This window comes from Nymphaea colorata, chromosome 5, assembly GCF_008831285.2.
Source record: "Nymphaea colorata isolate Beijing-Zhang1983 chromosome 5, ASM883128v2, whole genome shotgun sequence".
Classification (NCBI taxonomy): Eukaryota; Viridiplantae; Streptophyta; class Magnoliopsida; order Nymphaeales; family Nymphaeaceae; genus Nymphaea; species Nymphaea colorata.
In genome coordinates this window covers 4,117,467-4,133,916 of record NC_045142.1, presented here as the reverse complement: position 1 = coordinate 4,133,916, position 16,450 = coordinate 4,117,467, and the positions used below count along the sequence as shown (strand labels likewise).

At 38.2% G+C, this 16,450-nt stretch overlaps 2 protein-coding genes across 2 annotated transcripts; both read right to left on the bottom strand.

Moving 5' to 3' along the window:
- Positions 1-803: 803 nt before the first annotated feature.
- On the bottom strand, positions 804-5,036 carry LOC116255133 (monofunctional riboflavin biosynthesis protein RIBA 3, chloroplastic-like). The gene is made up of 6 exons (XM_031630892.2): positions 4,814-5,036; positions 4,346-4,661; positions 3,879-4,094; positions 3,427-3,752; positions 1,849-2,275; positions 804-1,253 (listed from the first exon to the last, which is right to left on the bottom strand). The coding sequence occupies exons 1-6, from the start codon at positions 4,993-4,995 to the stop codon at positions 1,005-1,007; spliced, it is 1,716 nt and encodes a 571-aa protein (XP_031486752.1). The 5' UTR covers positions 4,996-5,036; the 3' UTR covers positions 804-1,004.
- A 2,103-nt stretch (positions 5,037-7,139) lies between these two features.
- Positions 7,140-10,813, bottom strand: LOC116253865 (beta-glucuronosyltransferase GlcAT14B-like). The gene is made up of 4 exons (XM_031628834.2): positions 10,196-10,813; positions 8,372-8,447; positions 8,174-8,289; positions 7,140-8,037 (listed from the first exon to the last, which is right to left on the bottom strand). Exons 1-4 carry the CDS (start codon positions 10,671-10,673, stop codon positions 7,517-7,519), a joined length of 1,191 nt encoding a protein of 396 aa, XP_031484694.1. The 5' UTR covers positions 10,674-10,813; the 3' UTR covers positions 7,140-7,516.
- Between the last annotated feature and the right edge of the window lie 5,637 nt (positions 10,814-16,450).

Here is a 16,450-nt window from a genome sequence, read left to right as displayed (position 1 = left end):
TACATATATTGCAGAAGAATTTTAACAAATAATATAATTTGTCTTACAGTTGAGAGAGAGTGGGAGAGAAAGGGATAATTTGAACAAGTGGAAGAGTGATCAAAGATTGATTCTTCAATTGTTTTTTTTTTAACTGGATTTACCAAAACTTTTTTTTTTCTTAGTAAAACTTTGATGTTCTCATTTGAAAACTGTTTTCTCGTAAAAGGTGTAGCATAGCTGGTCGGCTAGAATGTGGCGTTGACAACGCATTCTTAATTTGATTGTTATAGGTGCTACTCTTGATTGTTACTCTTGATTGTGGCGTTGACAACGGGTTTTTAATTTGATTGTTATAGGTGCTACTCTTCTGCACTGCAGAAGCATGCACCATAGAAAATTTGTTTTTCTTTCCAAGTTGTCAAGAAACATATAATCAAGTATTTTGACTGCATTAATATTTATTTGCTTTCAAACAGGATCAGACAGACTTTGTTAAGCTGACTCTCAATTTTACATGTGCAATTACCAACCTAAATGGATCCAATTTAGTCAGATCTACCAAGAAAACAAGATCGAGTTTCACGTACAGACTTGCATATGATCCTAGACCTAAAATCCAAATTGGTATATATAAAAGAAAAAAAAAACAACAACAACAACAGAAATGAGCATAGAGAAGCATCACTCTGTCTATATTTTACAAGCTCGGAACAGCTTTTCATGGCCTGCACCAAGAACTTCTCCTGTTTAATCATGGATCAGCAAACTTAGCCGTGGAGCTAAAACCAAAGAAGAAGGAAGATTCTTGCCCAAATCAAGAATACTCAACAAAAAAATAAGTGAATTTATTGCAAAAATATCCAACTAAATGGATCATGGCCCCGCCAGAAGAAATAACTGAATACCCATGAACATTATATACCCATTAAAGAAAAATGGCACATGAACTTCTCAAAGAATTAGCATTTCCCTCTGTAATTAAGAAGAAAAGCCAGCTTCACAGTTGCCAAACAAATTTGTGATCACTTCTCCTCCTCGTCATCCTCCAGAGTTTGGTCGAAGATGGCAGGAAAGGTTCCAGGAAGATCGGAGCCGTAGATGTGACCCATTTTTACACGCTTTGTCTCCAGGTATCTCCTGTTTTCTTCTGTAATAGGAGAGATGACAGGGACGCGACCCACAATGGCCAATCCGTAGCCTTTAAGACCAATGAATTTCGAGGGGTTGTTTGTCATCAATCGCATCGTATGCACTCCAATTTCTCTTAGAATCTGCATAAGACATGCTTCGTTAAGCCCCCAACATTCATATAATTCATGCATTTGTCAATGTTGCTTTGAGGAGTGCAGCGTAATAGACTGGTTTGGTGAGCCCAGTATAATTCATATTATGTGCTGTTCTTTTAAACTGCAAATGATGAATATGTTGTTCTCTAGTTGACGAACACCTGATCTCAAAGTATCCCCCAGCTTCAAGGGCAAGGGAAGACGAAGGTGGTTTCACATTTTTTATTGTTCATACTTCATACTTAGCCATGTGTTCTTATTTTTCTGTTTATTTTTTTCATTTTAGGAGTTTTTTTGTGTTTTTTAATGTCAGACTACTTGTTTTTCTTTTGTAACTTTAATTTGTTGTTTATCTACTTATTTTTTTATGTTGTTTTATTCGTTTGTTATTTAATTTACTTTTCATTAATTTTTAGAATGTTTAAGCTTTTTAAAAAAATTACTAACATCGCCGTTTGAAACTCAAAAAGGATATCTATGATATCTATGATTATGGTTTGTATTTGTCTGCACTCATGTGAGAGCAAATATGTGTTTTCTTAGCCATGAAAGCAAACAGGAAGAAATAAAGAGCCTTCACCTGCGCACCAATTCCATATTCACGAGAATCAACAGAGAGCCCAAGCTCCAGATTAGCTTCAACCGTGTCATGTCCCTGATCCTGTAAATTGTATGCCCGCAGCTTGTGAGTCAAGCCGATGCCTCTACCCTCGTGGCCGCGGAGATAAACAACCACTCCTCTTCCAACCTTCTCGATCAGTTGCAGAGCGAAGTCTAACTGATTGCCGCAGTCACAGCGAGCAGATCTAAAAATGTCGCCGGTCAGGCATTCTGAGTGAACCCTTACCAGCACATTTTGTCCATCTCCAATATTTCCCTTCACAATGGCAATATGTTCAATGCCATCTAGTTTCGAACGGTAACAGTAAGCCTGAAAGAGGCCCCATCTTGTTGGCAGCCTCGAAACTACAGTCCTCTCAACTAGTTTTTCACGTTTCCTTCTGTACCTGAAGGAACCGAATTTAACAAACTTATTATACGCCTTGTCCATGTAAGAAGGAAAAAGATAATGATTTCAATAACTTTGTCAAATCAACAAGTCACTAGGCTTCAGGCATCCTTTTCTTTTCAATCATGTTCTTCATTTAGTGTGATGTAGCTCAGTGTGATGTAGCTCAGGCTAAATTATGCTTACAACTATGCTTCAAGCGGTGTAGCATAGTTGGTCGGGTGGGGAACGGGTAGACGACACATCCCTACTTTGGAGGCCATAAAAGGTGGGGGGTGCTTTGTCAAGTTGAAGATCGCCCACTGCCCACTCAAACTTATCAGGAAGAATCAAGGGTCTGGCTTCTTTTTAGGGTAGTGGATTGTTAACCTCTCACTCAAGTGAAAGAATTAGATTAGTTTGTAGGTCAGTGATTTCCACCTTCAAGTGGTATATCTGGTTGATATAGTGGAGATGTGAAGAGTAGAAGAGGTAGCATGTCTTCCTACTGAGAAATGCAAAGGAGTCATCACTCAAGAGTAAAAAATTGATCAGATTGTCTGTCCTTTTGCACCAAGATATGTCCTATCACATCGAGATATTTATCAAGCTTTCCATGCTAAATGATATTTTTTCTCGTGTCGCCATGAGACTGAATGTACAATCCAGGCAGTGTCATAAAACAATAAAATCCGTGAACCTGTTTCCATCAAGGTACTCTTTAGATTTCTTTTTCACATAATTAACCTTTTGCATACAACAAAATTACTTTACAATTGATAAAGGTTATTCCTTCGGAGATTATGAATAAGTCCCCAAACTGTAATTTATGAGTTTCATCAAAATGAAATCCTAATCAATCTTCTTCAAGGCAGAACCAGGAAGACGCAAGGCCAATATCCAGCAGCATTTTCCAGAGTACATAATCTAGCCTAACTGTCAAAAGGATTGTTTGTCAATTCAGAAGACATGCTTTTCTGGATTATTTTTAGGTAAAATAAATAGCTAACCAAACATTAATTATTGCTGTTTTAAAAGCATTTAAATTGGATTTCATTGCACGTTTTAATGTCTGCAAAGAAGATTCACAAACAGATTCAATTTTGAAATGGAGCTGCTTGTGGAGCCATGTTCACGCAATGAGAATGATTAAGAAATGGGCACGCTGACCTGATCAAATCGGTGAGTGAGATGATTGGCAAGCCATATGTTTCTGCCATCTTCTTTAGCTTGGACAAAGAGGCCATGGAGCCATCTTCAGGATCCATGATACCAGAAAGGACAGCAACTGGTCTCATCCCTGCGAGCTGAACTAAATCAACTGAAGCCTCAGTATGACCTGCTCTTCTCAGGACACCGCCATTTTGATATTTCTGGGGAAATACATGCCCCGGCCTCCTGAAATCTTCAGGCTTAGAATCAGGAGATGCAAGTGCCAGAATTGTTTTCGCTCTATCTGGCGCTGAAACGCCAGTAGAAATACCAGCTTTGACATCCTTAAAAACAAAAAGCAAAATGAGAACATCAAAATTCTAGATAGAGTACTGGGAGATTCACAAGTTTCTAGACTAAATGCACATGGAAACGGTGAGGATGGGGGAAAACCAAGAAGAGTCTCATACCACTGTTACTGTAAATGCTGTAGATGCTTCACTTTCACTGTCATTCAGCATCAAAGGGAGCTTTAATCTCTCCAAGTCCTCTGCTTTCATGCCTACACAAACAAGCCCGGTCCCGTGCCTAATCATAAAGGACAGAGCTTCTGCATTAACAAGAGATGCTGCCATGATAAGACTCCCTTCCTTCTGTCTATGTTCATCATCTACAGCAATCACAAACTATCAAATAAAAAGGACTAGTTTAGATGATATTGAAATTTCTATATTAAATATCACAACAGCATTAGAACGAAGACAATGGATTTCTTTTAATTTAGTTGACTCCATTTGTCTGCCAAGCAGGCAGGAAAGAACATGTTATGAATTCATAAAACTAGCTGGAATAGACAAAGTTTGCATCTATTGCCACCAGTTAGGCCCTTAAGAGATTAAACAACAGAGCTGAACCAAAATTTCATACTCTGCCTCACCTTGCCTTGACGTAACGCCACAAGCGCCTGATCGATCGGCGAGAACCCTTCAGTAGGACAATCTGGATCGCCTTCAGCGTCGCTCACGAAAAAATCGACCGTATCCAGGGTGATCTCTGCGGATAAGGTGCCAAAAGGAGCACCATTGGCTTCATCAAATGCACCAAGAAGTGAATCATGTCCCTCCCCTGAGCTGCCTTCTGCAGAACCTCCATCAGTCGAACTCCCACCAACTGCTCGACGTACAAAACTGAGTCTTCCCCTCCTCTTGAACAAAATTCCTTCATTCTGCTGAGAGAGAAGGCAATTACGGTGCCTATAGCCAGGGCAAGAGCATCGCAATTACAGAGAGCACATCAAAAGCAACTATGACAAAGGCCATGACCACCGGAAAATCTTGCAGAACAAAATACGACACGGGTAGAAGGGAAAACAAAAAATATCATTAGAATGACGAACTGGTAGTACCTAGTGACGACCGTCACTTGTGGGAGCAGAGGATGGTGAAGCAAGGATAAGTCCATGGCTGAAGACAAATGGGGAGTGATGCAATCGGGAGTTGGACGACAGAGCAGTAAGGAGGAAAGAGGAGAAAGGCCAAAGCCTCTGATTGCATGAGGCAACGGGGAAGAAGGAGCTTCCAGTCGCATCAAGAAGGACCAGCCTCAGATTTTAGATGTTGCGCCAAGTAGGCAATGAGCGTCAGTAACGTGCACTCAAACGGACCACTGACAGGATAAGAGAGAGAGGTCCACTTCTTCCTACCGTAGCCGAACATGGTGTGAAGGCTTTGTCAATTTCTAACATATCGGGTTCGATTTCAAAGTGTAGTTCTTTGGGCTAGCAAAATGTTAACAACTCATCTTTAGATCAGATTTGAAGGTCTTCCCATTCTTTCTACTTTTTAGGTTTTGCCCTTTGTTTGAACCTACACAGAGTATGGTACATCTGTCAACTAAATCTCACATTTTTACCTTTGACTATTTAGAGGAATAATACCCATCTTCTATGCACCCTACCGACCAGGTATACTATGCCATTTGAGGCTACCAAGTCTAATTCTTAGTGGCTTTCTTTAACCAGTTAAAAGCAGAAGAAAAAGTGGAAGTCTTTGTATGGTCACTTTTAATTGCTTTTGGAGTTTACCAAAAGTAAGGGTTTATGGACCATCTATCTCGGAGCTGCCCGTGATGTGGAGTCACTTGGACGTAAAAAGTCTGAGGTTTCAATCCACATCTGGTGATGATGGGATATGAGTTGGTTAGTTTGGGTTGGCATGGATCTTGGCATTGTGCATTCCAATTTAACTGGATATGGTGTAACCAGATCTGGATTTAGATTTGGATTCATAAAGCCTATGGTTGTTAAAATCGCAGCCGGTTTTTAAATGGAGACAATTTTCACAAAAAACAGGGAATCGGCCTTGTTAAATCGGTGCTTTGATGACTCCTTGAAACTAGGTCTAGAATTTTGAAGTGATTTGTTACCATCAAAGCGAGGTTAGAGGAGAACCCAGTTTTAACAAAAACATGATTTTGTAAAAGAAAGTGAAAAACCTTACCCGCTTAGATTATTTAAAAACCAGGATTTGAGTGTGTCATCCAAACCCAAAAAAAAAAAAAAAGAGGTTTTTAAACATCATTGGAAAACTGGTTTTCATAAAACCAGGTTTTTACAAAATTGGGTTGGACAAGAGTATCATTCTCTAAAAAATTGAGTTTATTAAAGGACACTACAATAAAAAATTTCAAGCAAAAATAGAAGATGTCTGCGAACAACATGAAAATAAGGTGATGATTTATGAATTATGAGGTCTAATCAAAATGAGAAGAATAACTAATGATTATGAAAAGAATTTCGAAATCAGTTTGAAAATAATTAAGCATGATCACCTGAATCAAGGCGCTGACTCCGCCATTTTTTTTTTTAATATCAGTTGGTTTTGAATCAGCTCATTCTGGCATATATGGATGAAATATGCCTGAATCAGCTCATTCAGGCATATATGCCCTACATCAAATCAGCCTTCAACAAGTTCAATGCTAATTCTAACTAATAACAGGGGATGAAAACATAGGCTGAGAAACTTAGTAGAGGGCAATGGAAATGGCAACAACGTTGGAAGCACTCGGAAGACAAAATACTTGTTTTTGTCTGCTTGACGGAGACATTCTTTTACAGGTTATCAAGTTTTTGAGAATCTACATAGATACATTTCGGAGATTTGATTTTGGTTGACAACTTCTTTTGTTAGCCTAAGTATGTGTTGGTAGCCTTTTGGTTTTTTGACTAATAAACCTTTTCTACTTTTTGTCATTCTTCCCCTTTCTGCAGTTCTTTCAATTGTTGGGCCAGTAGCTGCTGAGTTTAGCATCTACATTTTTACCTATTTTGGCTGTTTTGCTGCTTGGTGCTCTACCCCTGTAAATTTTTGTTCCTTGTGCATATCATTCTTTCTTTAATAAAGACCGGCGGCGTACCTTCCCACATACTTCATTGGAAGTGGTGATTGCCTGAAGGCGGGCCATGCTGCCGTTCATGCCACGGTCGTCCAGCCCATTGACAACTTAATGCAGTGGATTCCTCATAGCAACCTTAGTGCTACCCTTCAGTTTAGTCCCAAGAGATGGTGCAAATTTGCAAAATTAACTTGAACACCAGCATTCACAGTGACATATTCTGATTTTGACTTGCTATAAAGAGAAACTGCAGACACATGGAGAGACTTACACCCTCGGAGCTCTAAAACCCATTGGCTAGCACTCCAACTATAAGTACTTTTCCTACATCGGGGTGTCAACAGCTAATGCCTTTAATCTGTCAAATCCCAGTTCCAAAAAGATCTGAAGTGTTAAACAAGCTCCCTTAAACAGAAACTAGGTTCCCACCCATTTGACCTTGCCCAGCCACGAGCATTTTACAGTGTACTCCCATCAAGGCACTGTATAAAGAATAAAAGCATGGTCCAACCAGCTGGGCAACAGACAGGTGGTGACCTGATATCAATTTGAACACCATTACTAACCTCATGGTATACTTTTGATGAAATGCACCGCCTAGATAGAGTATAAAACAAAACTGAGGGTGACTTGCCAAATCTATTCGCTAGACATTATGAATCATATGAAAATTTTTTCCTCCGCCGATTGCTAGACAGAACAAGCCAAGAAATCACTTATACACACATTGATTGGAATGGAAGCTGGAGTTCGACAGGACCGTCAGCAACAGCTTCTCCAACCTTTTAGCAAGAAGCCCAGGCCTCAGAATATCAGGATCACCCCAAACCTGGCAAGGATCTCTTCCCCGCCCGTCCCTCCCGATGCACCACCCACCAGGAGCAAATCTATCATGGTAGCGATGCAAGATCTTCTTGTCAATCTTATCAAGGACAGGGTCATCTTCCCGGAACTTTCGAGCAAACGCAGCACCACTTCGCATCATCCTGCTCAAGTCCCCGAAGTTGAGATAACGTGGCTCATCTCCAGGAGGATTATCCCATGCCACAAACCGCAGATTGGAATTGACAGCAGTTCGACGGAAAGGTTTGGAGTTGCATACAAGGGTGTGAAAATAACCATTCTGTGAGGATTTCATGTTGGAGAAGTAAAGAAGCAGGGTCCTTGGGAAGTTGTCCCAGCCAAGGATGCTGAACTCAAGCAGCTTACGGCTTAAGATGACAGAAGATGAACCTGCACGCGTGTATAAGAGAGAAAGGGGGAGAGAGAGAGAGAGAGAACCGCAATGATGACTCGAGGATTCATAGATTGCAAACGTTATTGCATAAATAGAAAGTTTGCTGCAAATTTAGAGTTGGGAGAACTAAACCTGTGAAAAACCTGTAGGCACTAGGCATATCACGCTTCTCTGAAGTATAGAATATCTCACTTTCAGATGCAAGGTACAGGCTTGGATCCATAATGATGGGTCTAATTCTTTGATACCTGAAAAATAATCAAATAGTAGGTATTAGTGAATTATGAAAAAACAAACACTTAAAAAAGGTCTCAAGTGTCCGTAACATACTCTTTCCAGCCAATGTCACTAGAGTGCTCTATAAAGTTAAAATCCCTTGGCACAAAAGAGAGCATATGGAGAAGATCTGTAATGAACCCAAGTTTAGTTAGGCTTCCCAAGGATTAAGAAAAGAACATATCTAATCAAAATTTTGTTCGCAAGTCACTAGTATATTCGCATTCGCTCCATCCTAGACAAGACGTGTCCATATCAACAAAACCACACACTCAAACATGGTATCTTAGGTTCTAAAAGGTATATAGAACTAGCAAGCATGCATTAACAGACAGGCAAGTGTATTGGCGCCAATAAGAACAAAGAATGGCTAAAGGAGTGGTAGATGAACTGTTGCTGCATCAAACCCTGAGGACGAAGATAATACCAGCAATGGAATAGTCTATCCACAATGAAATCTCCCAATGAACAACAAAGTTTCTAGTGATACCTCTAGCCTAAGCGCTAGGTCAAAACTCTTTTGGCTTCGGAAATATGCACCACGTAAGTGTCCAACAATGCCACCAGAGACATAGGCACACTGAAGTTTCAAAAACCTCTTTTGATAGAAACTCTAGAGTTGGTTCAGCATTTCACCTTCTTCAGAGACGCCAAGCAATCACTCGAATGAGGAAAAAATGACAAAAGGAAATTAAAGAGAGACAGAGAGAGAAACAAAATACATGATAAACAAGTGAAACAATAATAAGTTATCATATAGAAAAAGAAACCCATGACCAGACTCCAGAGACAATAAATAGAAGATTCAAGTCTAAGAAGAACAGATGTAAACACAAGACGATGCAAAGGTAAAATAGATCACCATAACATAAACTATGTAGGTATGTTTCAAGCCAAAACACTTTCTATAGAAAAAGAAAACCATGACCAGACTCCAGAGACAATAAATAGAAGATTCACTTTCTCCAGAATAAACTCAGACCAAGATATTCAAGAAAACATCGACAATCCTACACAGACATTCAGTCTACGGATCTATCATTAAGTTGTGATTCACTTTACAGGACTTCACCTGTAGAATCCAGCCCTTTTTTAAATTTCTTTAAAATTTCGTGAACTTTATTGACGAGCATATTGCTTTCTTTAATTTTCTTGATCTTGCCGTCCACAGGCTCACTCTTATAAATTGCTATGACAAACTAACAACACGTACATTATAAATTTTCTACAAAATCAAATACCAAATCATTGAGATAGGAATTCACTGTTGCTCAAAGAAATAGACTGAATAAGGATCATAAGTCATAACTCAGTTCCCATTTCAGGGTCCAGAAATTTGCAGGCTGATCAATCTTTGTTTCATTTAGAAGTTTACCATCAAATCGAGGAACCACTGGTTTGCATCATAGATTGAGTGCTGCACCAAGATGTGCCTGGTAGTCCATTAGATAAAAAAGCAACGTTCTACCATAGGCAAAATAAGCTGCAGGTCAACAGTTTAGCACCATATGACACCAACTTGAGCCCCAGTTTCGTTTGACCAGAATTTTCAGCCCGTGGCGCGGAAAGAGCAAAAAGGGAGCATCTTCAACACTAAATCAAGCAGCGAATACGACATTATCTATTTCTTCCCTTCTTCCAATCAATTAACAATGCACCAATAACGGAATCTTAAAACTGATTCTACATTCCAAGAAGTAACACTCAAACAAATCAAAAACATATCTAAGAATCTCCTCTGCAGACCGGAGAGAAAAGGGATCGCAGAATGACGGTGACAAATAGAAACAAAATCAGTATATAGTACAGTAAAATCCTGAAATCCCAGCCAAACTTGCAGAAAATCAATCTAAAGAAGGAGAAGAAGGAAGGGATCACCATCCTGAGTGATGAGCGGGTAGCTGGACGCGTCAAGATTGACGAACCAATCCCAGTTCGCGCCGTACCGGAGCAGCACGGCGGCACCATGGAGCATCGAAGCAAGCGCCGTCGACCCGTCGCGATCGACGCGGTCCGCCCGCTCGACGACGTTGACGTTCCTGAACGCGACGTACGCGTCGACGGAGCGGACGGCAAGAGCGAGGTCACGCCGCTGGGCGGCCGGAGCGGCGAGGTCCAGGTGAAGAAGGTACTGATTGCGAGGGTGGTAAATAGTGCGGAGGAGGCGAAGCATCCGGGAGGCATCTCCGGCGGACCCCGTGACGAAGTACGCCAGCCTCGGCGGCGGGCCGAAGGGGCTGGACGAGTGGACGGCGGCGGGGGACCTGACGGAGGTGGAGGAATGGAAAGCTCGAAGAAGGAAGAGGAGGGAGCAGAGGGAGGTGCCAAGGAGGAGGCTAGGGTTTGGCGTCTGCATGTCTCGCGGAAGGCGCCGGATGGGCGGTGGCGCTTGCGGCGGCGGGCGAGGAGATAACGGTGGTGGCTTCCGGCCGAAGGATCGTCCGGAAGGCGGGACGGGAGCCTGTCACTGGACCCCACACCTGGCGCCATCATTTACGGTCCGAGTAGCCAAGGCACTTGAAACTTAACAGTTAACAGTGTGAAGTACGAGTGGATCGGGTATGGGTTTGAAACCAATAACAAGTATCAGATCCGTTAAGGTTGATCAAGGCGAATGGTTGATCTTTGCTATTGACTCGTACGAGGCCAACATTGTTTTATGGAGTTTAAACGATGGAAATTAAATCTAAATATAAAAATTAAGTTTTTCCTTAAAAAACCATATATTTTTAAAATATATATATAATAAAATAAAATTATTTTCTCACTTTCACTTTATCTTCTCTCCTCTCCTCTCATGAGGAATACCTCTCTCTCTCTCTCTCTCTCTCTCTCTCTCTATATATATATATATATATATATATATATATATATATATATATATATATATATATATATATATGTTAACAACCATATATTTATAACATGCATTTACAATTTTACCAAAAGAAGGGTTAAAGAGTTGCGCTTTTCATTATTACATTTGGTTCTTTCTTGCTTGTAGCAAAGAAATCGCAATAACTTTATAAAAGATATGATAATTTGTTTCACCGTAAATCATGGGTGGCGTCTCATTCTCACATGAGTTAAATAATTAAATCACTTGAGGACGGACCCATGGCCTATCTTCCATTAACAGTGCACAAACAGCTCAAAATAATCGGAAGTCAAATATGTGAGTCATTTTTAGAGAAACATGATCTCAAAACTCTATATATATAAATGAGTGAATGGTGATCTAGTTATTCAGAATCACTAATTAGTGTCGTCCATTTGATGCATATGGATTGGTGAGAAAAACATAAAAAAAAAAATAGATGACAAAAATGCTAATTACTTTTGTTTCCTTTGTTTTTCATTATATAATATTAGTTGGCATATTTTTTTCTTTGTTTTTCTCTTAATCATCCATTTATTTTGGATGGACGGTATTGGTTAAATAGCTGAGTAACAATCTAAGTCCGATCTGTTTATAAATTAGCAACTATATTCACATGGTCTTCTGTTGAGTGTCATAACATATAACCTGCTCTTTGCCGCCGGCACACATGCCGGTTGACCCCTCTCGCTTGTCGAGTGGATGACTTTTCCGGACGATGAGATGGTAGGCAGATGACTTCCGCTGCAGAGTAGAGAGGGCAGGTGCCACCCCTAATTTCAATCCTTCTCAACAAAAAGGATTGAAACAAAAAGTTGGCTTGAAGAAGAATTCAGACATCCTTTCTTGCAAAACTCTTCTCATCTTTAGTCGAGCTGTCAGGTTTAAGATTCAACATAGACCTAAACGGTTGACCTAATGCGGGCAATGGGGCTAGTCTGACCCGTAACTAAATCTATTGACTGGGGCGAAGTGGTTGTTGATTGGGGTGGATCGGTTAATGAACCTGACCCACCAACTTGACCGGATGGCCTTGGGTCCCTTTCCGCTAGCCTATTTCCAAGCCATTGGCCCCGCTTTATGTTCCCGTGGATTAGTATTAGCAACCACTTTTTATTCAATTCGAATTAATAGATGCGTTTTGTTTTATATTTGTAACTAAAATAAGTGTACAAGGTGTTTTCTATTCAATTTTAAATTAATATCTTTGTCTAACGTTCTATTATATTCAATATGTGTGTATTATATTGGTTCTGGCTGCTTGCATAAGGCTCGAAGACCCCACATTTTCCCTGCTTTTGAGAATACGGTGGAGTACAAATGTCACAATACGACCTTTATGGTCCCAAAATGTAGCATTTACTGGAATCGAGCAACAACATATTTTTGTACATGTCGGTCTGCCCAATCAACTATGCTATGTCCCTTGAGACATATTATATTGGTTATTCTTAACATTTATAGTTTTTAAGTGAACAACCAATCACTCAAGTGACTCCCAAACTTAATGAAACTATTCAAACTGTTTTTTCACGACTAATACTTATCTAAAACATGTTCACTGATAACAAGATCTTGATGATGAAATTTTGAAAGTTTTCACATAAAATATTTTATAAACACATGTAAGGTTCAAAACTAAAATTTCACAAAATAACACCCAAAGCATGTGTTTTACTAAAACTTAAAATGGCAACCAAATATAGGTTAGTGTGGGAAGCTGGACTGGGACTTATTTCATTGTTTTTGTTCCTCTTTCTCTTCATTCGATATATATTTATAAATGCATAAGATATATTCGTATAAGTTCTGAATTAGAGTGTTTGACATATATGAAGATATGTATATGTGTGTTTCACAGTAGATCTCTCCAATATTTCCAACTGAATAAAAATTCTTACATTGTTCAATATAATATACTAAGAAAAAAGTGATAATCAAATTCATAAATAAATGTTTACGAACTAACTTATGAGAGTTGATAAAACTCATCTTATACAATAAAAGCAAGATATTTGGAATCTTTTTTCTTTTAATCATCTTTTAACATTGGACATCCGGAACATTTTATATCTGAAGAGATAAGTGGGGAGGGCATGAAAGCCCGCCTCCCTCTTATGAACATATAACCCAGCGAGCCCCCAGTCTCCTCTAATAGGTGGACGATAGAGCCGGCCGCGCCCCTTTGATATTTTTAGCTATTTCATATAGTTGAGTTAGGGATGTCAATGGATCATATTCAAATCAGTTGACTCTTAATCATATCAAATTTATTCAAATATTCATATATTTGGATTTGAATTCTCATTCAAATGCGAGCAAAAAGAGTCATGTCCGAATTCAAATATGAAATTGGATTTCACACTCTGAATCTAATTTTTATGTTCATACCAGTATCTGATTCTGAATTCATAATCGAATCTCGTCAATTTTCAAATGTAAGAGCATTGGATGTAGGATAGTTATTTAAAACTCAATATGATCCAAATTAGATCGAATATTTATGTATATCCTCCAACGTCTCGCAACATATCATCCGATGCATTACATCGAATAGTGTGTTTAATCATGCCCAATCGGGCAGTTGTAATTGAATGGAGATTTGGACAGCAGGAGGATGTCACTACTTTTTCTCTCTCTCTCTCTCTCTCTCTCTATATATATATATATATATATATATATATATATATGGATAGCAGGAGGATTTCACTACTTCTCTCTCTCTCTCTCTCTCTCTCTATATATATATATATATATATATATATATATATATATATATGTGTGTGTGTAAGCATTAGATTTTTTTAGAGCATGATTGACAGCAGCACCAATTTCCTTTTCATGATATTATACTCAAAGTCCTATGTGTATGGGCCCTTAGCTAGTCACTAGATTCACTTGGTACCAAAGCTGTCATTTTCTATACTATGTATTGCACAATGCATACCTGGAATGGCACCAATCTTGCCTATAATATGTGCACCATGATACATTAAGAGCCACATAAACTTTCTAATAACCACCCAATGTTCCATGTATTGATAAGTAGCGAACTAACATTCTAGAAATTGCAAATAACCGTGTAGCCATAAAATAATTCACAAACACGAGTTTTGTGAATGAAAATTGTTAAAATATTATTAGAAATACCATTTTACTCTTATTGTGAAAATATCATTTATTTCAAAAAAAGGAATTTGGGAAAACATAATTCTTTTTTCAAATCGATTTCTCCATAACCTTTGTGTCTCCTTTTTTGCGATAAAGCTTTTCGCTAAAAGATGTTATCTTTTCTAAAACGACCATGTTTATATCTGAAAATATACTTTAGTGTTTTTATATGTGTAAACCGTGTGGTTTGCAAATTATCTTATAAACATAGGCACTTATCTATAATTTCTTAAATGCTAGGTAGTCAATCGTAAAGACCTCAATAGTTGAGTGCTTATTTGTAATTTCGCTGAAAAACAAACTTCGTCCACTAGGCATTGTTTAAAAGAAAAATGACCTATACTTTTGACGCGGCCAAATCCAAGCTTTAAAAAAGCCAAATAAAGTACCCTTTACATATCATGCCAACAAATTTGCACATGAAAATCCTCAATTTTATATTGATGAAAAAATCAAATATATGTATAAAAGCATGTGGTATTGTTGAAATATTGACCCTCCCATTATATGAATACCAAACATTAGGTGAATAAAATTATAAGTTACAAAAAATATGTTGAAATATTGACCCTCCCATTATATGAATACCAAACATTAGGTGAATAAAATTATAAGTTACAAAAAATATTTTTTATTTGCAGTTTGGGAAGTCTAGAATGTCAAGTGTTTGAAAGTCCCTAAGTCATCAACCCATATTGGTGAAAGTCAATACATTGCCTTGTATGGGTCATGAACCAACTAACCCCTTTGGCTTCTTGGCAATACTAAGTGGGTGAGTCAATATGTCAAAAGGATGTTGGTTGATTTTTTCTCAAAAGTTATAATTTTTTAATTGTGGTGTTATTAGAAAAATATTTTGATGATATAAATATTATAATTAGTCATACTAGTCGTTTTAACCAAATTTGACAATAGGGATGTGGTATATAAAATATTTTCTTTAGACTTCCGAACCTTCTTGCATTTTTTTTTTTCGAGTAAGCAAGAGATTAACAACCTCACCTTCCAGAGAAATACAGAATACCCGACTATTTGTTGGTTCTATGTTCATGGTCCTCGGCTGCGTCGAAGCCTGGGTAGGATACAGTGTCCCACCCTTCGACCACATGGTCGAAGGGAAAATTAAAAAAAAAAAGCCACCTTTCGTTTTCAATAAATATATTCAAGTCATAAAACTTTAGCAATTTCATTGTTTTGTCCACTATTTTCTTAATTTGCCAATAGATTTTGACCAATCGACTGTATATTTTAAAGATGTTCATGTATAAATTCCGTTTCTCTTTAGGAAAAAAGGTAACTTGCTTTGGAGCGGGAGGAAAATGACTACTGGTTCAACCCACCTTTGGCTTTTGTCTTTTGCTTTGGAAGGAGAGATTTATTTTCGAGGAGAATGACAAAAGTTATTAAATAGAGCCTCAAATATGTCAAGGAATTGCTGGCGTGACAATAACTCTTGTGAATTTTTCTTCTTCGGATCTTTCTCAAATTCCGTTTGACTTGCCAGCAATTAACAAATTTATTATTTTCCCTCTTATGTATAATTTTGATATTTATTTTTGTTAACAAATGCACCAATTAAAATAATATTTCTTCGAAAAAAATGGTTTAAAAAAAATAAGGAGAATGATATATGAATGGTTAATAAACCAAACTTGGACTAGATCCAGGTAATACCAAATATGACTTGATAAGGATCCCAATACTATATTCAGATCCAAATTAGGTTAAATATATCTAACATCCAGTCTTTATTATAGAACTAGGATTTTGCACAACAAAAAATGCATATTTAAGGAGAATCCGCTACCCGAATGAGAGCCGAAGCCCTTGTCTTCAAGGTCCATATCTATGTTCGTGTTTGGTGAATATCAAACACATCTCATTTAATTGACCCTCGTGATAATCAAACCGTCAATAGAGGATTTTGCCGTCGGCTTGACTAGCTATGCTATGCCATTGAGACAAACACAACCCAAGTTTGGATTTGAGATAAATCCAACCAATTGACATCTCAGTAAAAAAAAAAAAAAAAAACTCAAAGAAAATAAATGAAACAGACAAAATTGCACCTCAATACATACAAA

Coding starts and splice junctions, on each gene's coding strand:
- LOC116255133 (XM_031630892.2), bottom strand. CDS start 4,995: ATGCGACTGGAAGCTCCTTCTTCCCCGTTGCCTCATGCAATCAGAGGC. Junction 4,662..4,813: donor CAAGTGACGGTCGTCACTAG/GTACTACCAGTT, acceptor CCCTGGCTATAG/GCACCGTAATTGCCTTCTCT. Junction 2,276..3,426: donor TCACTCACCGATTTGATCAG/GTCAGCGTGCCC, acceptor CGGTTCCTTCAG/GTACAGAAGGAAACGTGAAA.
- LOC116253865 (XM_031628834.2), bottom strand. CDS start 10,673: ATGCAGACGCCAAACCCTAGCCTCCTCCTTGGCACCTCCCTCTGCTCC. Junction 8,448..10,195: donor CCCGCTCATCACTCAGGATG/GTGATCCCTTCC, acceptor GGTTCATTACAG/ATCTTCTCCATATGCTCTCT. Junction 8,038..8,173: donor TGCCTACAGGTTTTTCACAG/GTTTAGTTCTCC, acceptor ACACGCGTGCAG/GTTCATCTTCTGTCATCTTA.